General features: G+C 40.6%; 1 protein-coding gene across 10 annotated transcripts; it reads left to right on the forward strand.

The window, feature by feature from the left end:
- The first annotated feature begins 132 nt into the window (after positions 1 to 132).
- LOC101791895 (merlin) lies at positions 133 to 25,126 on the forward strand. 10 transcript variants are annotated; one of them, XM_013107735.5, is made up of 19 exons: positions 133 to 1,161; positions 4,219 to 4,674; positions 5,955 to 6,072; positions 7,737 to 7,862; positions 8,267 to 8,392; positions 12,467 to 12,550; positions 13,343 to 13,411; positions 13,635 to 13,717; positions 14,718 to 14,793; positions 15,244 to 15,381; positions 17,162 to 17,236; positions 18,027 to 18,140; positions 18,584 to 18,706; positions 19,252 to 19,469; positions 20,376 to 20,478; positions 21,224 to 21,351; positions 21,947 to 22,097; positions 22,781 to 22,990; positions 23,973 to 25,126. In XM_013107735.5, the coding sequence occupies exons 3-19, from the start codon at positions 5,983 to 5,985 to the stop codon at positions 24,006 to 24,008; spliced, it is 1,950 nt and encodes a 649-aa protein (XP_012963189.2). In that variant the 5' UTR covers positions 133 to 1,161; positions 4,219 to 4,674; positions 5,955 to 5,982; the 3' UTR covers positions 24,009 to 25,126. The 10 variants fall into 10 exon arrangements, with proteins under 10 accessions (XP_012963189.2, XP_012963178.2, XP_012963185.2 ...); XM_013107724.5 differs by having other exon boundaries at positions 4,219 to 4,583; XM_013107731.5 differs by having other exon boundaries at positions 4,219 to 4,428.
- The last annotated feature ends 252 nt before the right edge of the window (positions 25,127 to 25,378 follow it).

Raw genomic sequence — 25,378 nt, forward strand, 5'->3', positions numbered from 1 at the left:
GGGCGGGGCCTGCGGCAGGGGTGGGCGGGGCGTGGCGGGGAGGATTTAAAGGCGCAGGCCGCGGGTAGCAGCAGGGTGGTGGAGGAGGGGCCCGAGGAGTGGGGGTGTCGTGCTGAGGGGTGTGAGGGTGGGGCCGCCATTTTGTGCTCCTCGCTGCTGGGCAAAGCCCGGTGTGGGTATGCGAGGGGTTGGCATCCTGCTCTGCCCTCACAGGAATTAAGTGCTGCTGGCTCTTCTGTTTGTGTAAATGACCCAAATGTTGTGGGTTTTCCACGTAAACCTCAAAGAAGTGGGGTACCTGCATTGAGCGCTGGCTTCTTGTTCTCGATTGTCCCTGTTTTGGGAGAAATTCAGTTTAAATCTGTGAAATCAGCATCTGAAAAAAACAAACACCTTACAAATAGAGCGGAGTAAAATCCCTTGGCCATGCCCTGGTGCTTCAGGTAGTTTCCTCCTGTCAGCCTCAGTGCCAGGCAGAGGCTATCTCATTTTAAAAACTACTTATTTTTTTTTATTAGTTTCACCCGTTTAACGCTGGCAAGAAATCTGATGCCCACCTTGCCAGGCTTGTTCTGTTCAGCCTTTATTGTCCCACACAGGAAGGGGCAGGCAGGGAATGACACCTACCTGCTAGGACAGCACTGCAGCTTCCCTCCTTAAGGTGGCTGGGCATGGGCAGCCCAGGCTGCTCGTACAGCTGCAGACACTGCTGAAATAATTCGATCAAACACTGTTAAAGAAGTCTGCAAGTTCGCTCTCAGTCCTTACAGATACCCAATATAAGATTCAGGGGCTTCTCCTAATTTCCTTTGCTGCCTGAATTGCAGTGGAGAGAAGTTGGGAGGAGTTTTGCTGGCACAGGCAGGAAATGGTTAAGAGCCCTTCATATCACCTGGGAAAGCGATTCTTTGATTTTTCAGAGGGCGCTAACATGCTGCAGTTCATGGGGAACAAAGGGAAGGAGATCAACTATAAAAGTTGTTCTTGGATTTTATTTTCCGTGGCAGAACGTGCGAGGGCTGGACACTGATGTCTGCTGAAAAATAAGGGATTTTGGATTAAAAAGATTTTTTTTTTCTTCTTATCTTCGTTCGGAAAATGATCTGTGAAGTAACTCTGATTTCAACCGGTGACTTTAGATAACTTCTTTTTGACTGAGAGGTAAGAACAACATTTGTATCACTGACCCATTTTGAAACAGTGAATTCTTTGCTTAAATTGTTCCATAGGTAGGACAAGGAACACACTCAGGAGTGAGTCAACAGCTGTAAAAAGCCCACAGCGCTTTTCCTTTACTGTCTGTGCTCAGTTTGCTTGCATTAATTCCTGAGCTTAAGTGTAGAAATTCAGGAACTGGGAGAAACCTAATGAGCCGGGGGAATTTACAGCTAAGAGTTGCAGTAAAAGTTTTGCAATGACAAGAGACTTTCAGTGTGTAGTAGTATCCGTGGTAATGTGCTTTTGCACTTGATGCATCAAGCATCTTCTGGTGGTGTCTCTTAAACTGCTTCCTGAACCTTGCTTCTTTAAACCCCATTGAACTCCCTGGGGTTTTATGTTTCAGGCGTGTAAGGACTTTGCTAGCAAATACACGTGTGCTGCCCCTGGGCAATGTGCTGGACCTTAACCTGGGAGGACAGACTGCTTTTTTAAGCAGGGTCTGACAGTTTCCATTTCTTCTTAGCCTGTACACAGATGAGAGGTCTCACCTTAAAAGTGATGCTGACTTTTTGTGTTTGTGTCAGTGAAAACAGATGTTTGACTGTCCAAAGCGTGATCGGATGGCAACACCTCAGGCACAGTCACTGGGAGCAAGCCCTGTGTGAAGGGAAATCTTTACATCCTGTGGAGAGCACTGTGAGCCATCCATTTACCTTGGAAATGCCAAACTGAAAGTGAATAGTACTCTCACTCTTGGCAAGGTTAATTACAGCTTGCTCATTGAGGTATTGCTCAGCGTCTGTCTCTGTAACCTACTGAATTGGGGAATTTATTGAGCTTTTGGAGGGGTGCTGGTTTCATTTGCTTTGTACGTTTTGATGAATGCTGGAAGTGGTATGTGATGGGTGGGTTATTTCCCATTTTGACAAATCGTGTAGTGTAGTGGTGGAGCACGACAGCCCATCTAGTGTAGTGATAGAGATAAGCATCAGTCATTGCAAGAGTCGCCTTGCCAGTTATTCTTGCTATTGCTTGTTGTTCCCAGCTTCCTTCCCCCACGTTTTGCTCAGGTGCTGGTTTCTTATGGTCAAGAATGGGGAAGATTATAACCCAGTTAGAGCTGGTGGATGTCAGTTCTTTCATCTTGAACATGTTAAAAGGCAGCATCTGGACCGTTTAGATCCTGCAGATCTTACTCCTCATCACTGTTCCTGGTCCCCTCATCAAGCAAAGTTTTTTCTCATCTTTCTGTTAGTTTTCATAAGGTGCAAGAAAAGCTGTGGACATTCACAGTTTCTGAACTATGTGTTCCCACATTCTGGCTGGGCTGGAAAGTTATCACCCTGCCCTCTTTTGGATTAATATGGTATTTGGTAAGGTTATGACATGCTCTAATCTATTCCATTTTGCTGCTTCTGACTCCTGAGCTTTGATGCCTCTGGCAACTGCAGAAATAAATCACTGGAGCTCGCTGACAGAAATTGCCTTGAAACAAGCTGCACATGATTCACAGCTAAACGTTGTTATTAGCAAGTATCTAGAGAGTGTATCTCTTCTGCATTTAAACAAAAGATTGCAAACCCAGATTGCCTTATTTGGCAAGATTTATATGAAAAAGTTTTTTCCAAAAACTTCACTGTTAAGTGCTTTTGCTTATGTTGTCAGTATCTGATGTTCTTTCAACCTATCTGGTGTGAAAACCTTTCCTATTTCTTTACCAGTACTATTGATTAAAATGCCGTTTACATTTCTTGGGAAAATTTGATATTCAAAAATGTCTTTTCACTGTGAGTCAGAATGTACTTTTCCATGGAATAAAAATTCTGGAAAGGGAAAAAAATGCTATTGGAAATGTTGAACAAATTATATTGTCATTTCAACCAGGTTATATAAGAAAAAAAGAAATAACTTCAAAGTCAGAATGAAGGGCTCTGGTGTTTTTGTCATATTTTGAGAAAATTAGTACATTCTTCTGAAATAGTTCTATTTTATCTGTTCAGCATTTTCCATATGAAACTCTTTGAGAATGTTCTGTACTGGCCCAAACTCCAAGTTCCTATTTAACTGAATTGGCTGATTCAAATTACACGTTAAAAATGAATTATGAAGTTTTTTCTCTTTTTGTCTGCAGCCACTGATGTTTCTTCTAGAGCTAATTTAAGAAGGGTTTGTGCCCAGTACTCCATAGTGGTTCATAGTTCTAGTGCTCTAACTGCTGTATCCCATGGTAAAAGTATTTACAGTAATTCTCTGGTTTTGAAGAAAAATGGGCAAGGGAGAGCTTTGGAATGTAACAGGTTAAAACATAACTTTGCTGTTAGCCCTGCTGCAGCTTGCAGATTAGGGATCAAAAAATTACTGGTATAATTACTGCTGGTTTGGATGCCTTCACATGGTGCTCTCCCTGTCGATATTACTGTGGTCGTATTACACCATACTACTATGGTGATTTTGTGGTTTTTAAGCATTCCTTTCCCTTTAATTGAAAACACCTTTGTATGCTAAACAGGACCTGCGTTCTGCTCAGCACTGTGCACTGAGATGTTGCCTAAATTAGAGGAAATGCACCCAGTGGTGAGATCTGCTTTGCACTCCTCTGAATAAAAGGATTCCCCCAGGATAAGGGGGATACCCCGAGGGTGAAGGGATTTGGTTTTTCTTTGGATATGCCTCCCATGTGTTAAAATCCCTGACACTCACCAGTTTACCCTAATTCTTTGCAGTTTGAGCTGTCCTCTTCTAGCACTGTTGGCAGGCACTGGCAGGAGGACTAATCAGGAAAAGTGCTTTAGGGATGTGTCTTGAGGTGGGGGCACATACTGTCATGCTGTTGCAGGCAGAAGTTTATCTAACTTGTTCAGAAAGACAGAACTTCTATACTTTTCCAGCATTATAGTATTCTGGTTAGTGATTTTTTTCTCAGTGTGTGACTTGCTGCAATTTAATTAAGCCCATTATTCCTTGTCCTAACCACTGTGGTCATGTACAGCAGGCATTATCATATCTCATTACACTTGTCCGTTCTCTGCACTAACCAGTACTTTCGTTTTACTACAGATTATTTTCTAGGCCTTGGTGCTCTGCTTTGGATTCTCTCCAGTCATCCCATCATCTATCTTGAAGTGTGTTGCCTCAAACTGGACACAAGACTTCAGCAGAAGCTTTACCAGCCCCAACTGGAGGGAGAGAACACCTCAACTGGTCTCAGTGGTGTCAGAAAGATGAATTTTCTCCTGAGCTTCTTTTCCCCACTCTGAGTTGCCACAAGTACTTGTTCAAGTCTGGCTGATGTCCATGTGATTTGGCACCTGATTTATCTGTTCTCTGTCTCAGCTTCCTTACAAGTCAAAAAGAAAAACTTCTGTATATATTTTACCTCCTATTTAGCCATCTGAAATTCTTGGATGAGGGGCACATGTAAAGTAAGTGGAAAATGACCAATGTATTTGTAAGCCGATTAAAAGCTTAGCAGAAGAGAAGAAAGAGACGAGATATTTTATAAAATACTGGAAGGTACAGACAAATACTTTTCAGTTTGAACTAGAACTTTATTTTGGAATTGCTTAGGAAGAGGTTGGAAGTCTGCCACCCTGTAATAGTCTTACATTGTAGGAAACCAATAATACCTCTGCCTCCTCTTGACCTATATAGTTCACAGATTCTAACTGGGTTGTGCAAGACTGAGCTGTTAATTTTATAAAGTAAATACAAGAAGAAAAAATTACAGGCTGACTTGTGCTGCAGAGTGTGGATTCACACTACCATTTAACCCCAACTTCCAACGTTTGGCTTGGCTGGTATACACAAAATCCTCATGACAATGGAAATAACACGTGTCTTTTTTTTTTTTTTTTTGATGGCATGCAGTCAAGTGCATTCAGAATATAAAATTTGTGAAGAGATTTTCTGTAGGCTTCTGCAAAACTGTGTTAATTTCACCTCAGAAGAAGAAGCACTGGAAAAAATGGTGCTCTAAGTAGCTTTCATCATTGTGTGTTTATATGTTTAAAAGAAATAGGCAGATTCAGCTTGATTTCACTGGATATATTTCTGGCATTTGTATTATTTCAGGGACCTAAGATTTTATGATGTCAAGAAACTTGATAGGATAGTTTCTCAAGGAGACAACTGATGGAAAAGTATTGAGTTGGGTTTGATATAGCAAGTTTTTGTGTGATGTGGCTCTTTTACACACCGTGCTTCTGCTGATGCATTTAGAGTACTGGTACAGTGGTACATACAGCAGAGACCATTGAGAAAGAGAATTTTACTTGGTTGTATAAAAGGGATGAGGAATGTCTTATTTGCTGATATTACTCCAAAGCCATGTTCTACTTTTGATGAAACTGAATATTCATCCGTTGCAGAGTTTCACTGCAAGAGAATGCTGAATTGCCTGGACACAGGTGATTTTATGGAGCACGAGGGCTGGACTGGAGGTTCCCTAGATGTCCTCAGCTGTAGTGAGAGGCAGTCCCCTAGATCTTGCAATGTAAGGTCTGAATGAGGTTGTTTCTAGTACTGTAGGAAGGTAATATTTGCCCAGGTCTCAGGGAAAGACAAGAATAATATTTTAGAGCAATTTTTAGGGAGTAAATCCCCAGGTCAAACTAATTTTTTTTTTTTGTTTTGACATAATTATGGCTTTGAGCGTCTTCCTGGACACAAACATCCAGAGACTGCTTGTATTTAAGGCTGACTTTATTCTGCAAGTTTGAACTCATCCTACTTTGAAATATAGCCAAGGAAATTACTGAATTTCTAGCCCTAAATGCAGCTATGTTTGATTTCAGGTGTGGCTGTCCTCATAAACTGAAAAATATGTCTATCCGAGGCCTGAAGAAGAAACAACCAAAGACATTTAAAGTCAAAATTATAACAGTGGATGCTGAAATGGAATTCAGCTGTGAGGTAAGAGCTCTCAGAAAAATGCTGGAAAGTTGGAGATTGCCCTTTATATTAGCAAGATGTACCCTTGAAAATTCTCTGAAAATCCATAGTTATCATTTAAAAGCCACATTTTTTGAATGTGACAAGGTTCTTTAAAACGCAGGCCTGGAGAAACAAGTCTGGTCAGAGCTGGTCCTAAGATGTTGCTTATACACTAACGTACAAAATGATGCTCCACGTTTGTTGATCTGGGAAATTCTCTTCAAATGTGATTCGCCATCTGTAAACTCCAGTTTCTTTCTTTAGCTGTAATGGCTGGCTTACATCTTATCTGGGTACGAGAGAAAAATGATCAAATGTAAAAGTTAGCTTTTCTTCTATTAATTATGGCTCTCTAGTAAATTGGATAGACTGCAGAAAAATGTGGAAGAATACATATATAGCAAGCAATCGATTGATAAATGAATTGGGCTGCACTGTTGAGGAGACAGAACTGTGCCTGATTAATTCCTAATCATCCAACAAAAGCAAAAAAAAAAAAAAAAAAAAAAGCGCAATTACTTTGAGAAGGCAAGCTAGAAAACTAAGGTCCACTAGGATAGCAATTTTAATGAGAGAGATGACTGTTGTGGGGCATTTAATATTTCATTTACTTGATCCCTCAGAGACAATATACTAGTCAAAAGCACTGGACTTCTGTAACTTACAGATCTAAAGTACTTGCAAGCAGGGTTGTGAAAATAGAATTTGGAAAATTTGGTTCGGAGCTCAGAATCCTGTTAGCAAATCCAGCTTGATATATTCTTTCCTTTGCTATCACTCGCTCTCCCCCAGTACTGCTTTTTTTCTGGGTGGATATCCTGCTTTCCATCCAAATAATGCCCCGAAGTGTGTTTTTTTTTTTTTTTTTTTTTTTTTTTTTGCCATTGAGTTTAGTGGCTGACCCTGCAATGAGACAAAATCATCTTTTAATATGTAGCCAAACAGAAGAAACAGATGTGCAGCCTCTTCAGTGAAAAATGAGACATCATGTGTGTGTGAATTTTGGGACCTTTAATCAAAGTTTCTGTTCTCTATGGAGCTAGGCTAGTAAATTAGATTAGATTGCTTTTTTTTTTTTTTTTACTGGATAAAAAAAAGATCCCGACTATACTGCGCACTAAATCCTACTCCAAGAAGACAGACTCCTGCTCATTTAAATCAGAGTAGCATAAAGGCTTGGCTTGTTGCCACTGAAATAGCTGAGGTATGTGAAAGATGGATTTGCTTTGATTGTTTGGCATTTCTACTCTGTGCCTTGACACTCCTTTGATTTCCCCCTGGCCTTCTCTCAAGACTCTTTAATTTGTGTAAACTGTTGAATAAGATTTTTACAAATATTAATAAAGCTTTGCTGGGTCCTAGGAGATCAGTAGTACAATCCTCATTCCCTCTGCTCATAAAGTGCTTGATGCTGTGATTAAATGCCTGCAGCTTTGAATCTTTGGAGGAAAGGAAGAGGAAGTAGAACATTACAGCTCATGTACCTTTGCTGTAGGCAGCAGTAGGCATGTTTCTTTGTCAAGCTAAAGGTGAAATAATAGTTTGTAGGGGAAAGGCAAATGGTAACCTGGTTTGCTCGCCAAAAATGCGGCAAGTTCAGTCAGGATAAATATGTTTTGTATTATTTTCTTTTTCTTTTCTAGATGAAGTGGAAGGGAAAGGACTTGTTTGACTTGGTGTGCCGAGCACTTGGTTTAAGGGAGACCTGGTTCTTTGGTTTGCAGTATACAATGAAGGGAATGTGCACCTGGTTAAAGATGGACAAAAAGGTACAGAAAACAAAAATAGTAACCTGCAATCTTCAGCTCCTAAATGACTTACTTTTTCTTTAAGCTCAGGAGCTAAAGGAACGTGTTAAATGACAACCCATAATTCTAGATGATATCATTTTTTTTAGAATTGAATTTCATTGTGTTATGCAATCTTCTTGTTTAAGGTTTTGTCTGAAGTGTTACCACTATATGCACTGCTTCATAATATATAATATATGCACATATTCATATAATCACCACTATATGCATTTATTGCATTAAAGCTCAGCATTGCCCTTCCTTCTAGAACATGGAAATGCTGCCTTAACTGGATTATTAGCTGCCTTCTGATTTTCCTCTGGAATAATAGTTTGAGACATTTCTGTACCATTTTTACTGCTGATTTTGGTTTTATTTTTAAGCAGGTTTTAGATCAAGAAATCCCCAAAGAAGATCCCATTAGCTTTCATTTTTTGGCTAAATTCTACCCCGAGAAGGTAGAAGAGGAACTGTTACAGGAAATTACCCAGCATTTATTCTTCCTTCAGGTCAGGAACATTTTTTAAGCCATTAATTCCTTCTGTGTTCACCCCAGTCCCCTTATAATGTCTTTGATCTTGTTGGCTGTTGTTAGTCTCAGAATGACTCTGCTGGCTTCAGCCATACCATTGTCTATGTAAATATCTAATTTTTATAAAATACAAACATCTCTCCTGGCTACTGTGGTTTTGTATGATGTTAAGTTGAATGTTTGCCTTCTGCAGGCTTTTGTTCTCATGATGGCTTCTCATACTGCTTGTGCTAGGAATGGGAGTTAAATTGCTGGGACCTGTAGTTTCATGTAAAATGATTTTTACACCTATCGGGGAAGAATCGGGGAGAAGAGGTAGCAGTGTTGGTCATACTCAATTTTTAATTTTGGGAAGAAACTCCATATGGGTTGGAACTTTTTGAGTCAAGTCTGCCTGTTCCCGTGTTGTATTTCTGATTTAGCAGCTTCTCCATAGCCATTCTCAGAGGTGCTTTCATAACTGGTCCTGATATTTTCACACTCAGAGGACAAGTAATCTTAGATTTATTTGTTCATTTATTTCCACTGCCAGGCAGACACCAGGGCTCTTTTCCCCAGCATAATTAGGACATCCTGACCAGCTTCTGCATTTATCTGTTACAAGTATTCTGTTTTCTGAACTCTGTGAAGGTTCTTCTTATGTTAGATTTTAAGCCATCCATATACCACTTAAGGGTAACCACAGTGCACATTTTACCATGCTTCCTGCCCTTTTGGAGCACTGCCTAAAGTAGTTGGTCTGGGAATTAGTTTCTTAAGGTTCTTGCCCTAACTGTTGAGGGGTGAGAAGTATAGAGTGAAGTCCCCGTTTTTATCAGCTTCAAGAGTCATCTTGAGGACTGTGTCACCTGGTCTGCTCTGGCTGCAGCTAAACTGAAGAGTCTCAAAAGCTCCTTGTCATCTTCTCTTAGAACTGCTGGTGCTCTTGAGTAACCATTCCTTAACCTGGTTCTTTCAAAACGAGAAGGATTAGAAGAGACCTGTTATTAGGTGTATGAACTGTGCGAGGGAGTGACTACACAGCAATTATGGTGGCAGTCGTGAAGGTGAAGAAGAGGAAAGGAATGGTGATAAGCACTTGGGGACAGTAAGTTTTTTTCACTGATACCAGCTGCAGATGTAACAAGACCCATGACTGCAATCTACCCCTAAAACTAAAACTCCCAAGCTTCTAAAAATAGTCCAGGTGATTACTGGAAGATCTTGTTGTGTAAGACTATAGAAGGCATAATCACTAGAAAACAAGAACTACCTAACCTGTCCTTTTTAGATCTTATTTTTGGATTGTAGGGGAAAAGATCACAATTTGATATCCACCCTGAAATACATAGGTTTGCTTATCTAACAAGCTTCAACAGGACAAAAGCAGCATAGAGACAGCTGCAGCAATAGGCTATAGCTGTAACAGTAGCTGTATAAGCATTGAGTTTTTGGGATGATCTCTTGGTGGTCAGCTGTATTTTCCAACATCTTTGCCATCCATCTTCTCTCCTGAGTAGCTGTGGGATCTTCTGAATGTTACAGACTCTACTGTGTTGCTTTATTCGGTAGCTTTCAGTAGGATGTGTCCGTGCAAGTAGGTTGGCTTATGGAATAAAATCAGTCTGCATCTGTAAATAAACACAGTAAATACACAGGTTCCCTGAGGAGGATGTGCTAATGAAGGAATGGGAAAATGCTGTTATTCCAAAGGTTAACAAGCTAACTATAATTTTACCAGAACCCTTAACCATTTGGAAATTTGCTTCTTAAGCTAAGTTTGGAAAGGAGTGAGGGGGGCAGAACTCTTCCTACTCTTTTAATCCTGATTTCTTTTCACGTTTTCTCCTTGAACCTGCCTTGACTAGCAGATATGCAATTAGCAAATTCTTCTCATTCCAAAGTAGAAAAACAAGACAGAAACAAATTTGGACTTGCAAAGTTTCCTGGCTATAAGAACTTAAGATCACACCTGGATGCCAATAGGAAAAACATGTACAGACATCTGGATGCTTACAGATTTCAGTTCTACTCACTATTCAGACTTAGATGTTAATGTGGCATAACGTCTTTTTGCTAAATGTGTGAATAAACATCAATGACTAAAGCTACATTTTCTGTTTAACGATTAGATAGCTTACTCCTTTTACAAGGATGTTTTGTTATACTACTTTATAGAAATGATCAAAAAAAACCCCACCCAGACACTTATAGGAGATTTATCTTACGTTGTTCTCAATTCTGAAATATATTATTTGCACCAAGGAGTATGAAAGCCAGAGCTTTCCAATTTGGAAGAAAAGTCTTTTCATTCTTTCCATTTTAACAGCTTAGAAAGAATTTTCCCTGTACTATAACTCAGGTTATATATTGTGCTCACCCGAGACTAAATTCGAAAGAAAAACTTTCTTGATGGTTCATTTCAGTTCACAGCACCTACAGTTCTAAGTGTCTTTGTAAAGGCAGCTCAAGCATTATCTCAAGTAATTTTTCTTTTTGGAAATGCTTAAGACTGTGAATTATGTAAAATTTTCTTATCTTGTGCTTGTTAGTAGGCTAAATACATTACACCTGAGAGGAAGATTTGGGAAGATTAATTTATTCTTCCCCCTTCAGGTTTCCAGGTAAAAGTTGCCCAACATATTTAAAATCAAGCAACGTCTTACAAGCTATTACACCTCTGATCATGCTAGCACCATGGAGTACTAAAATGAAAAGAATGCTAAAAGACTCTTTACCATTTCTACTATGCTTTTATTTTTAAGCCACTATGTTATTGTTGTACTTAGACCATTGTAACTGAATAAATCTAATGCTCTATTAGGCAGTTTCTCTTTGTGAGGTGCCCTTCATTCTTCTGGAAAGCTTTTAAAGATTCTATGAATGGTTTTAGTATAATATCTCTGTCCTTGACAACATTCAAAAGGCAGCTGGACAGATCCCTGAGCAATCTGGTCTAGTTGGACTTGCTTTGAGTGGGTGACCTCCAGAGGTTTGTCCTGACCTAAAATTCGGATATGTTACACGTTATAAAGCTAATGTTTTTTCTAGCTAAACATTCTTCTTGTTGTGGTTGTGTAGCTCTTTAGTGCTATTTTAGATGGCAGGTCAAATGATTGTTTGGTGTAGCACATTTAGTATGACTGAATACAAAGAAGTTACGATGATTTGCAATAGCTAAGGAACACACCTGCTCTTATTCAATGCTGAAGGTAAAAATGGTACAGCTTCATTCAGGGAAATGAGGCGGTAATAAAAGGGAGTGTGACAAAGGTCCTTAATTCTGTTTGTATGATGGAAGAATAATAAAAAGCCCAATGAACCAATATTAACAATTTTCCACTCGTTTATGGAAAAGGTCTTTTTCTGTCATTCCAAGCTGAATAATGTGATTGAAAATACAACAGTTGATTATGTTTTCATTGAATTGTCTTTCTGAAATTAAAATACTTCATCAGCTCTCATGCTTATTTCTAGGACTATAATTTACAGGCAGGTTTTAGCTTTTTGGCATCCTATAGAAGCCATGAAATAAAGGTCATTTTGTACTGCTAGACTGAAGTAAAGATACCTTCCCTATGAGGCCTCTAATCTCTGCAAGGGGCATTAGCAGAAAAATTTCAGGAAAGTGCTTGCAGTAGTTCTGTACTTTTTTGATAGTGTCTGATAAAATGCACTTACTAATTTATTCATGGTGCTGTACAAACTTTAGGAAGAACTAACTGTATCATAAGCAGGAAGTAAAAATAAAAAAAAATCTAAAAGGAATGAAGTGCAGATAATAAATGTGTTCTGTAGCAGATTCTTTTTCAGGACTCTCTATATAAATGCGGGGAGATAGCTGTCTGGCAGTTCTATGAACTTAGAATTAAAACACTTTAACCTCCAAAAATTATTTTCATTAAATGTAATGTTATGGTTTCTTGTGTTTCTGAATGCCTCTTTGTTGCTGCTGTTAACTTGTGATGGTTGGTGCCAAGTTATAGTCCAGGCATGTCTAATTTAATTTCAGGCCTGACATAAGTCTTGAGTATGAGCTTCTTCAACTTGTTCCCTTTTTCTTCTGATTTAGGTTAAGAAACAGATACTGGATGAAGAAATCTATTGCTCTCCAGAGGCAACAGTTTTACTGGCTTCTTATGCTGTTCAGGCCAAGGTCTGTGCATAGCAGTACTCTTATTTATTTTTAACAAACACATATACAGGGTGGTATGTAAAACACAAGCGTTAAACTTTGCTATTAAAATAGGTCATGCTGGGAAGCACAGGTGCAGCTGGAAAAATAAGCATTAGATGCCATTACAAGGATTTGAGGAAGAAATTAGTTTGCTGTTTTATACTATGCTTTCAGTTTAGAGGATTTCTTTTGATGTAGCATTTTAATGTATTTTTTTCTCCAAATTGGTATTATTTCCTGCTATTAAAGTGTCCATGGATACAGAGGTGCTGATACCATGAGCTTACAATGGTGTGATATTCTTTAGTAGCTTTCACAACATAGTTACCTTCATGCCACCAAGAGCCCAGCTCATAAAATGGCAGGAGGGGAACACAAATTAGCAGAGCTGGCCCTCTGCAGCAGCCCAGCCTACATACAGTAGGAGGAAGTGAGCTTACACTGCACAACATATTCCGTAGTTCAGAGGAGGGTGTGAAGTCACAGCAGATCCCTTTACATCTTCAGTTACCAAGAGGTGCAGGCGAGGGCTGAAGTGTAAGGTTACAGGCCACATTAGGGGGTGCACTGGAACCAAATGTATAGCACAAAGTCTGGAACTGACTTCCACAGATGGTTCAGATGAGGGGAGCCTGTTTTATTACCCTTACACTGTATATGGGAGAACCAAACAACATCTGTCTCGAGCAGTTGCATCAAACTGCAGCCAGAAAGTTCTTCAGCTTTCTGCATCTAAAAAGCTGAAATCTCTTTTTTTCTTCCTTGGGACAGTATGGTGACTACGACCCAAACTTTCATGAGCCAGGCTTTCTAGCCCATGATGAACTTTTACCCAAACGGGTAAGTTTTTATTCTGTATAAAACCAAACTTTTGAATCTGTGCTTTGATGAAGAGCTGGTACTGCTTTGGGACTAACCAGAGCATTAGATACTGATTGTGTTAGCCTTGAACTTGCTGAAATGACCAAGCTGTGAACCGCATGGTTGCATTCACATTGCCTGGGAGAGGAAGCACACGTATTTGTATCTTCAAAGGGAAACAGACTTCTTCCTTTCTCTCTAGGTCCTCAGGCAGTATCAATTGACAGCAGAGATGTGGGAAGAAAAGATTACTGCTTGGTATGCTGAGCACAGGGGTATTGCTAGGTATGAAATAATTTAATTCTTTGGAAATCCTGTTACGTTTCAGTACCTAGTTATTTGCTGTCTTTATTGAAATTTGGATTTTGTAAGTGAGCAAAGAGATCCTGGGTTCCAAGCTACGCTGCTAGGTTTGTTTATTACTAAGGGATAAAACATCCATTCACCCAGGGTAAAAAGTATCTTGTGTAGGGCACTGAGTGCTTGTAAACTGGACTTGGTTTGAAGTGAACAGGGAAGTTGAAGGCTCTTGCTGGGCTTCACAACCTAACATGTTTAAAATCTGATATTTTATACCTTGTTAAAAGCATGGTTCAAAAAGGTGTCCGCATACTTAGTAAGGTACCAAAGCGGTATAGACATTGCATTGCAGTTCCAGGACCAAATTTTGGTGCGGTTCCATGTGGGTGTTCAGCTACTTCTAACACATTCAGCATGCCTGGAAGTTCAATTAAACATGAGGTAGGAGCTGCTGGCACCCAGAGGCAGCCATTCCTAATACTTCAGTTCAATTTTTCTTTGGCTGTTCTGAATGCTTCTTAGCACTATCTTTCCTGAATATTTTCCTCAAGACTCGATGCCTCAGTTTGGAGGGAGGACAACGATGGGTGGAGAGACTTACTTTTCTTTGGACTATGCCCAGAGCACTCATTCTCAACGAACTCTGCTTCCTGAAGGGAATATCCTCATGTTATGGAAAATAGTGGTAGAGTAGATCTCCAAGAGGTGATAATGGAGTGGCAAAACTAACATACAAGGATAAGACTGGACTTGAATTTTAATAAAGATTGCACTATACCTGACTCAAATAAAAACGGATACAGCTTTGTCTTCTGTAGAGATTATTTATTTTTTTTTTATCATCCTTTTTCTGTTGAGGGTAAGACAGTAAAATTAATGAAAGCACAAAGGACCAGAATGCCCGTTCTTTTTGAACTGGGAAATACACTGTCAGGACAGAAAGATTGTATAGGAGTCACCTGCTGTAATCGGTCTTATTCTCTAGGGATGAAGCTGAGATGAACTACCTGAAAATTGCCCAAGACTTGGAAATGTATGGTGTCAATTATTTTCCCATTGCTGTAAGTACTTTATTTTAGCAATTTGCTATTGCTGTATTTGATGGTAGTGTCATTTTAAAAATTGTATAGGGGGCTTGGGGCTGGGACTCCTGGGTTCTGCTTTCCTCTGCTGTGGGTGGGCTCTGTAGTGATTGTCCTGACTTGGTTTACTTACCTGTTAATTGAGTAGGTGAATACAACAGTAAACATTAATGTTCTATCATTTGACAAAGGTCTTGGGTATGTAACAGGAAGAAGGATAAATAAACTAGAAACTTGAGCTGCTTTATTCAGCCGGGTGTGCTAGCTAATAGTAGCAACGTTCCTAATCTGTTTTGTAGGAACAGCCTTTTCTTAAAAATTCAAATATCCGTTTATTAGAGTAATTGTGGTTCTTGTCTGTAATTGTTCTATGTTACTATAAATAGGACTTACTGATATCTGTGTTTTTTTTTTTTTTTTTTTTTTTAGCAAAATAAAAACCATACAGATCTCCTACTTGGAGTTGATGCCAAAGGTATTCATATCTACAGCATTAATAACAGGTTCTCTCCAAATAAGTCATTTGAGTGGAGTGCTATCAGAAACATTTCCTATAGTGAGAAGGAGGTATGATGGCTCTGATATATTATTCTTTTTATATGGGCAAGGGTGTGGACTGGGATTCTTGGAACAGGCTGAAAGCGGTCTCTGTTTAAATAATTTGGGGGAGGGGGAAAAATCCTAGGGAGCTCTGTTACAGTTTTAGTTCCTAACAAACTTGCCTTTCCGATGTGCTGCATAATCTTGGTTCCCCTAGGAGCCAAGGGCTGCTCTAAGCTCTCTAAAATTGTGGAGCCCACTATTCTGTTTCCTTCCCTGCTGCTTGTCGTTTGCAAAACAAGAGTGTTGGTCTCTGTAAAAGATAGATATTACGAATGCCATCACGGCTGACTTTAGTTATCTCAGCAGGAATTAGATGATCTGTAAAGACTTAATGCTAGTTTTGCATGCAGAAGTTGTCCCAGTAGATGAGGTTTGAAGCACACTGGCAAGCGGAGACATGCAGGGAGATGTAAGTGTTTTTCTGCCTCAATTCTACTAGTTTATCAGTGAATGATTTCAGTCTTCAGCACAGCCCTACCATTACAATTTCACTGTGATTTCAGAGTCCATCTTATACCTGAATACAGTACACTGGGGAGCAGGTGAAATTTGGAGTTATTTCAAGTCATGTGGCTACGTGGAAGGCTATAATCAGAAAAAACAAAACCAGAAAAATCACATTGGTACCAGCATACTTGGAATTTGTCAGCCAAAGGACAACGTGCCTTATTCCTTTCTTTCTCTGGACCATTTGAAAAACACTGAGGATGAGATTTGCTGTCCAGGCTTAGCTCTGCATACATTAAATCAATCAGGGCAGCATACAGGAAAGTTCTACCTCCAAGGAGTTTTGTTTTCTTATCGTTAAACTTCCCCTCTGGTCTGTGAATAAGCTGCTTTAGCTCCCTATTGTTGGGAAATTGGGCAGCCCTGTAGGAAAGCTCCACTGTATTTGGTGTCACGTTCACAGTTCAGCTCCTCACAAGGCAATGCATTAAAGCAGCTGTTACCTACAGGGTGAAACAGGCTGGAGGATGTTAAGATCTTGATGACTCAGATGGCCTGAAATTATACATTGCATTACGAATGAATTATAGGAATTGAGTGCTAACCCATGAGTCACAGAGAGCAGGATCTTAAAGAATGGAGCTGTTTTTTTGTTATGCAGCCAAACTGAGCTCAGCATATGAAGTAAAACAGTGTGTACTGACCTGGCAGCATGAAAGCCTTTCATGTCCTCTGGAAACAGCTTGGGAGATAGGACTGGAAATGTGAGAAAGCAGGAGCTTCGGTACTGTTATCTCGTGGTCAGAAGAAAAAATCCTTCAGGCCTTTGTAATACATTTTGTTTACATCTGCAATGATTGGGATTCAGAGAGGTGTTTGACATCTCCCTGACGTTACTAATCTCCAGAAGGAGTCATATTCTTAATGTATTCTGTTTTCCTGATAACCAGGGCTTGCTTCAGCGTTCTCAGGATAGTTTGCAATGCACAGGTGGTATTGTTATGAAAAACACCATCCAAACTGGCACCAGGTGTGGGGCTGTGAGAGGCTTTATCTTCTAAAATGCCCTGCTATTTTAGATGAGCAGATGAGGAACCTGTGTAACAGAGAACAGCCCTGGTTCTGATTCTTGTGAGCAAAACACTTCTGCATCGCTCTCCCTGTATTTGTGGCATAAATCACTGCCTCCCTGGAGAGAAGTGGAGATGGACTAAAGTTTGCATTAATATTAAATAGTTTCAGCTTTGTTTTTCTTCCTTTTCACTGCTTCCTCTGTTTTTATCTTCTGTCTGAACAGTTAACTATTAAACCTCTTGACAAAAAAGCAGAAGTCTTCAAGTTTTTTTCCTCTCAGCTAAAAGTAAACAAATTGGTAAGTGTCCTGTTTTCCTCCTTTAAAACCGGGCCTGGCAGTACTGAGTGATACCCGAGTGAGAAATGTTTGTCTGCGAAACCGATGTAGAGGCCAGGGAGCATTGAGTTTCAGCACATGTTTTCCATAGGATTCTTCTGTCTGGGAAGTCAGGGTACATATGTTTGTCCTCTCCCTGTTGGGAGGGGAGATGGTGGGTGAAAAGTGAGATGCGAAAGAAGGCCCAAATCACAAAGGGAAATCCAATTACTGGAAGGGGAGGGTGTAGCATATGGAAAAGTGCAAAGCCTGCTGCAGCGACTGCTTATCTGGCTGCTGTGCATTCTTAATCGGCTGTTGCCTCTCCTTTTCTGGGAGAAGCAACAAGGGAGGGACCCAATCAACTTGTTAATTCTATTATCACTGACTGCTTCCTAGCACAGCTGCAGGGGCTGGATCACTTCTCAATGACCTTGTGGTTGAGGGGCCACCACAGCTGACCATTCCCACATAGCTGCCTCCTGCGTACTCCTGGCCTAGACCCTCTGCCTGTTCTTTTTCAGGCAGTTGAAACCAGACAGGGATGAAGGATGGAAGGAGAACCCCCTCATCCTGTTATGTTTTCTAAACTGTACCTGAGGATGAGCCTGCTCTGGTGTCACTTTTCTTGGAAGGAAAGCAACTGCCAGCACTTGTGCTGAAGTCAGAAGTGTTACCTTCTGTCCTGTGAGACTGGTGTGGGGCTCTTTCTGCCCCTCTGGATGGGGTGCCGCTATGTCACAATCTCATTTGCTTTGCTTTTCCTATCCAGATTTTGCAGTTGTGCATTGGAAACCACGACCTGTTTATGAGGAGAAGAAAAGTGGACTCAATAGAAATCCAGCAAATGAAAGCACAAGCTAGGGAAGAAAAGGCTAGAAAAAAGGTAGATTATTTTTGCTCCTCTGTTGCTGAAAACACTGATTATTATTCCAGCTGGTGCCCTCGCTGTCCATGTACTGCATCAATATGTGTGTGGGAGGTGAGAAAGTGCAGCAGGATTGAGTGTGGGAACAGCTCTAGTGTGTATGCGGCTTCTGAGGATGTAAGTGATGTTTGTGAAACTGAAGGGCTGATCACAAAGATTTGGGGTACGTAACAGATCGATGCAAGTGTTCTTCCAGCAGCCTGAAATAACCAGTGTTGCCAGTTAGTGGAGTTCAATGCTGCTAAAGTGCAAGTAGCTTCAGCATTGCATCTCTGCTAAATGTCAACTCACCAGCTAGAGAGCAGTCCGTTCGTCAGTAGATTCATTTGCTGTGCTGCCTCAGGCCCAGATGAGATCCTGCTGCAAACCCACAAATGTGGTATTTCTCATTCTCTTTCCAGATGGAGAATCAAAGGCTGGCCAGGGAGAAGCAGCTCCGAGAAGAAGCTGAGCGAGCCAAAGAAGAGCTGGAAAGGCGTCTCTTCCAGCTGGAAGATGAAGCCAGGCAGGCCAATGAGGCCCTGGTGAGTAGCACGTAAGCTGAATATTCTTGCACTTGAAGGGGTTTCTTGGTTTGGAAGCTTTTTTTCTCTTACGGCTTCTGTGAGGCGCTAGAAGTTATGGCTTATGCAAGGCTGGACAGTTTCTGGTCAGTGGTAGAGAAGGCATGCTGGAATTTGCTGTGAGCCGTTCTCCCTGTGTTCACAGCACTTTCTTCAAGCAAAGAGGAGAGGAAGTAACCTTGTGAGCTGAAACTGGGAGAAAGAAGGCTTAGTGCATGTTGCATGTGGCATTGGCAACTGAAGGGGGCAACTTGTGACAGTTTTTGGTTGATATCTTTGCCCAACTCTGAACAAATGTCTCCTTGTATAAAAGTGAGAGGCAGGAAGGAAGTTGGGCAATTCTGGAGCAGAGGAGGAACACCAGACTACAATTGTTTACTTTTTATTGTAGGGATTACTATATTTATCCCTTGATCTGTTCAGGAAAGATAATCTTCTTCCTGACTGGCTGCAAGGGTGAAATTGTAGATGCTAGACAGGGTAACTACAAAAAGTTTTTCTCTTAGCTCCGATCCCAGGAAGCGGCAGAGCTGCTGGCAGAGAAAGCTCAGATTGCGGAAGAAGAAGCAAAACTGCTGGCCCAGAATGCTGCAGAAGCAGAGCAAGAGCGACAGAGGCTGGAGATAACAGCTCTGAAAACCAAGGAGGAGAAACGCCTGATGGAGCAAAAGATGAGGGAGGCAGAGCTGATAGCAGTGAAGCTGGTGAAGGAGTCTGACCGGAGGTTAGGTTTGCTTGAGTGGGGCTGTGTAGCCCCTGTTGGATTGCTTGGGTAGAGAGAATGCTACTTTTCTCAGAGCAGGAGGGTGGTGGGTAGAAGGGGAAGGAGAGCAGTAGGGAGGGATTTTTCCCAAAGCAACAATTCAGAGTGAAAATACCTTTGCATGTCTCATTTTTCTACTTGCTACCAGTGGTTGCGATGTGGGTCAAAAAGTTTACAAGGGATCCTGATGGAAGGCTGTAGAGATGTTTAGTATTAAAAATCCAGAATGCAGAAGCATCTTCTATTTAGCATTAACAAAAGAGCACTGGTTACCTAGCTACCTAAATTTAACAACCTGTGTATCCTATAAGCTATGAGACTTTTCCTCATTACTAAGTGATGGTGTCTCATATCCCTTCCAGATCTTTGAAAAGTATAACCCAGGTAAACGCCTGTGGAGTATAAACCATGTTGTAGGAGTTTGCATGTTCCATAGCACTGTGCTGCCTGAAAATGCAGAGAAGACTAGTGCTAATAGAGGTTGTTCAGGGCTTTCTGCTTGTTTTAGGATGCTGCCAAAAAGCTTGCCAAAATAAAGAGCAGATATGTTGCACCACTCCTCGTCTCAGGGAGGATCTCTGACAACCTGAAGAATCTGTATCAATAGGTCATTTTTGAACCTGTGGAAACTACTAGAAAAAACACTTTGATTCAGTCAGTTCCTGCAGGATTGCCCTTCAAAGCCTGTGTCGTGCTGTGCCTGGTTCTCCATGTGACAATCCTACTGCAAATGTCTTTGGGTAGAGGAATCACTCAGAGTAATGGATCTTATTCTCCAGAAACCAGTGAGATGCATAACTTTGAAATCCATGTGTTGCTCTATACTGGAAATCCTCAGCCATTCATGCTATGATATTTGTCTTGCAGAGCCAAGGAAGCAGAGCATCTGAAACAAGATCTGCATGAAGCCAGGGAGGCTGAACGGAAAGCCAAGCAGAAGCTATTAGACATAACCAGGCTTAATTACCCTGTAAGTTTCTGTTCTGCTGGGCACTGCTTCATCTTGGGAGATAATCATATGTTAATTTTATGTTTGTAGCCTCATCAGGCTAGGTCGTGGCATGTCTACATCTAGCTGCAAGACAAACACCTATAGGACTAGCTGGTGACTGAACAGAGTGTAGCTGGAATTGAAGTTGTATTTGTTAAGGGTATTGAGTCAGGAAGATAAAGGTAAGACAAATATTAGAAAACAAAAATACAACAACAAGAAAACTCTAACCAAACAAAAGCCAAAACAGGACTCATGTTAGTATTTGGGAAGCCTGGATGGTCTTGCCTGCATTCATGCCTGATACTGACTTTGTGCCATCGCAGACAATACTTTGTGGAGGTGGTTGTACTGAACCTGGCATGTGAATTCCTTGTGAGTATCTTCAGGCAAAGCAGGTGAAGCTGTCACTAGCAAGAAGTTGTTGCTAAGGCAGTGTGCCCCAGTCTCTTCTGCTTCAGTCTTGCTGAGAATGGATTTCCATTCTCTGCTGAAATAAAGATAGCTAAGGTACTTTTCTGCACTTGGATTTGTGGCTTGTGGACTTTGGGCACTCGTCTGGGGCCACTCAAATAGCGGGGAAGGTCTTCAGGAGCATCTGTTTCTCATAATCCATGGGTAGCTTGTGAAATGGCTCAGCAGGGCACTCTTGAAGAAGATGGTGAGATAAAACCAAAATCAAACAATCAAATCTTACTGACAGTGCTTGTGTTGCCTCTTTCAGCACATGGTCAAGTACCCGCAATATTTGCCAACGGACACTAGAGATGCCAACTTTGACAAAGGGTCCATCAAGCTGGATTTGAAGGACGTTGACCTGAAGAGACTCTCCTTTGAGATAGAGCGAGAGAGGTATCAATATGCTTATGGTGTAAATAAATGAAATTAATCGTGGGAAGTACAGAAAGCAAAAATTCTCAGGGAATCATAGGCTACATCCTTAACAACTGAGGATGGTCTTCTCCTTGTATGTATGAATGGAGGCCTTTTACTGAGATGGTGCAGGTTATGTCTTTGTAAAACTAGCTGTTTTGCAAAGAGGAAAAGTTTTGTGGTGCCATCAGTCCATGACTGATCCAGAACCCTCCTGTCTTGAAGACCAGTAGGCCAGGCATGAACTTTGCTGGAGTAACGTTAGAGGACAGAAGTTTCCCTCTAGTGTTAAAGCGTGGTATTACTTCCATACAAAGGGGCTTTTCCTCTTGGTATGGAGGTTGATTCTTGGTAAAAAGTTAGTGAATGCTGAAGAGTGGAAGTGAACCACCTCACTGGAGCAAGGGAGTCAGGCAGACATGTGCCAGACATCATTTTGCCAATACAAGAAAAAAAAAAGGCAAAATGAAGCAAAGAACTGCCTCTCCTCTCTGTATGCACTTGCTTCCCTCAACCCCTACTCATGAGTTATGTTATGGTAGTAAGCTTTGTGTCTCTAATGTGTGGACTACAGGCTAGATTACTTAGAAAAGAGCAAGAAATTTGAAGATCGACTGAAAGAACTCAAGTCTGAAATTCATGCTTTGAAGCTAGAAGAAAAACAGTCTGGGCTTTACTCTCATTGGACTGAAGTCCTGGGATCCTTGGATCGCTCCTTAGGAAATGTAAGTATCCTAAATACCTGCCTCTTTTTCTGGCACAATGATAATAATATATATATGTATGCCAAAGGTAATTGCTATATTTCAATTCAATGTACATTCTTTAGGACCTTTGATACTAAAATATTTTAAGTGATAACAGAGAAGAGGACTAGTCATGACAATAAATAAAAAAAAATTCCATGGCAGGATACCAGTAACATAAACAAAAAAATAATAATTTGTTTTTCAGGTTATGAAATCACAGTAAGGTTTACTGTCATGGAACAAACTAAATTCTTGTAACTTAATGCATTTAAATGTGGTTTCTCATAGTTTGCATCACATTCTCATTCACGTGCTTTGTGGTTGCTATTAATCTCTTGTAAAAGTCTTGGCTTTTTTTTTTTTTTTCCCCTTCAGGCAGTGAGGAACTAAACTCAGATCTTCGTCATAAGTTTCTTGTTACTTACATAAACGCTCTTCCTGAACCAGGGGAAGAATAGAGCTGTCTTTGCTTTTCCAGATTGCTCCACATATAATAAAAAATGGCCCTAAGTAAACTGTTTGAGAGAGAAGGGAGGCTTGGAAAAAATGAGGAAAGATGGCCTGTGTGCTCTGGCTGGCTATGCATTTGATGTTTTCTGGCTTAATGAATGTTGATGGGGAGAGGGCATTAATTTTCCATGTGTTCTTTTCTTTTAAAGACCCCGTCATGGATGAAAACCTTCGAAACTGGAGATTCGCTGGATATAAATCTTCAAAGACCTTTCCCTGCTTACTCATTAAATACTACAAGCAGCTGGCCTTGTACCAACAAAATTCAGCATGCAGTGCCAGTGGAAAAGTCATCTTTTCAAACAAATTCCTTGGTTGCCAATAGTGTAGGCACAGGATCCAGAAAACAGATTATAAAGGTAATCAGATTTATAAGTAAATTCCCAAATATTGACTAGAGGCTTTAGAATTCAAAGAAGTAAAGAATGGCTGGCTTTAGGGAATGGTTTTATCCAGCTCTGTCACAGCCTCTGAAATGACAGGCCACAAAGCATGGCTGTTCCACAGGTTTGGAGGCCCTGCACTGGAGCAGCATTCAGGGCTGTTGAGGCCACTTGATTTTTCTCACTTATGATCTAAGCCTTGGTAAATGAAAATGATGCCCATATGCAGTAGGAGGATTTGTTAAATTTTATTTGTATCAGCCAGGCTTGGAAATGAGAATGTGCTCTGAGAGAGCTTAAAACAGACTGCCAATCTTTCTGGTTTTAAGGGATGGGGATAAAGATATCAAAAAATGCCTAGATTTCTACAGCTCAGTTCTTCCGTCATTTCTCTCAAAGAATCCTAAAATAATAATGAATTGGGTCTTATAAAACAAAACAATTTTTTAAACTTTACTGGAATGGAAAACATAGTACGTGTTCAAGAAGAACGGTAAGATCGTGCACTCCTGTACATATGGAAGGAAATCAGCTTTCTTCAGGCAATGCTAATTGTGCAAGATACTACAAATAAAGTAAGCCTGATGTATTTGCTGTTTTCTATGAACAGAACTGGGGATTTTCAGGATCAGTCAGAGTGTCTAGCATGCAACTTCCAAGGTCAGAACCTAGAGGACTGTAGACTTAGAACTAAAAGGAGAATAGTTCAGTGTAGCAGCAATTGAGGAAGCAGCTCTTTCTATTGCAAATAAGAGAAACAAATATTTTAGGACTAACCTAATGTAGACAGTTGTGAGGCAAATAGGCTTGTTTCAAGAGGGAAGAAAAACCATTTGCAGGGCATGTTGCAAAAGGCTCTAGTTTGACAAAACAGAAGAATTAGACCAAAACAAAGTAGGCTTTGCTTTCTGTAGGAATTCAAAGTAGAACTAATTTTTCTTATTTAATTTGCACCTAGGTTCAGCAGCATGACTCGGATGTGATCTACATTTGAAGAGTCTTGTTTCCTTACCAGACGGGTAGAACCTGATTGCTGTCTGTTTGGCTGCTGCAAAATGCACCTATGGGAGGACATTCGTGCAGCTCTGTCTCCTGACAGTCATCGGCATAAAGACTTGGTTCTATCGTTATTGGTGCCATTCGGTTTCCAGGCAGACAACATAAGCTGGGAGCATTAAAACTGCCGGTGTAAAATGGCTGGTGTCTTTGGGTCCAACGGTAAACATACAAACCCAAAGGAGCATTGTTTACTTTTTATGCACTTTTGAAAAAACACTTTACACTTCATTGAACCTTCCCCCTGGGTATTTTTACACACTGACTTACCAGCTTGGTACTCTGTGTGTGTAGAAAGGATGCCAGGCAGCGAGTGTCTGGGAGATGTTTGGGATGAGGAAAAAATAAATAAATTGTACGTGACCTTAGTGTTTACCTCCACAATAGACTAATTCTGTTTTTGGTCCTGTCCATAGGGCATGACTCTCACAGAGCTGTTCAACGTTTTAGTGTTTGCCTGCCAAATATTTTCCTTTTCCTCCCAAAATGTTTCTCTGTTCACTTAATTGATTTGCATTTCTCTGTGAGAAATCTCAGCTTGTAATTCCAGATGTAGAATTGGACATCTTCAAATACCTCTCATTCCTGGGGGAATCCTTTATTTGGAATGCAAAGCTTCTGTTCTCTCTACAGTTTCTGACTAGATCAAGCACTTTCTGTTGCTTGCCGCTCCAGCAAACTTTGCATACATTAACTTGTTTCCCAATTCTCTGTAACACAGCTTCCAAATTAGACAAAGACAAAAGATGTTATTGGTGTCTGCTAAAGTTGGACTTGCTTTTGATGGAGAGGTGCGTGCAGCAAAATGTCTGCCTCATTAGTAAAATCTACTTGCATTTTCTAGTTTTGTGTGTGTTTAAGTGCCTGTTTGACCAATAAATCCTCAGTCTGAGGATTTCTGGGGAAGCGGAGACAATACGCAGCTGTAGCTAAAGTAGTAGCACAGTTGAGCATGTGAAATGTGATGTAAAAAATGGATGTTAATGTTAAATATCTAGTTCTAAAGGCTTAGAATAAAAAATACATTCAATAAAAAGCTTGAATTTTCACTTGCTAGTAACAGCTTTGAACCGAATGGTGTGTCAATATTGCAACAACATTAACAAGGCAAGTTCCAAGAACAAACATGCAAATCCCCTCTGTATCCATCTACAACAGACTGAGAGCACAGTGGGAGATAGCATCTGTAGCCAGCTCCGTTCTCAGATTTTTAACAGTCCTGACAGTTACACTGCAAGATACACAGAACAGCTATCTGCAGTGGTGTCCTGGTGTCTTTTTTTTTTCCCAGCTGTAAGAGTGGTTGCT

Source organism: Anas platyrhynchos, chromosome 20 (genome assembly GCF_047663525.1).
Source record: "Anas platyrhynchos isolate ZD024472 breed Pekin duck chromosome 20, IASCAAS_PekinDuck_T2T, whole genome shotgun sequence".
NCBI classification, from domain to species: domain Eukaryota; kingdom Metazoa; phylum Chordata; class Aves; order Anseriformes; family Anatidae; genus Anas; species Anas platyrhynchos.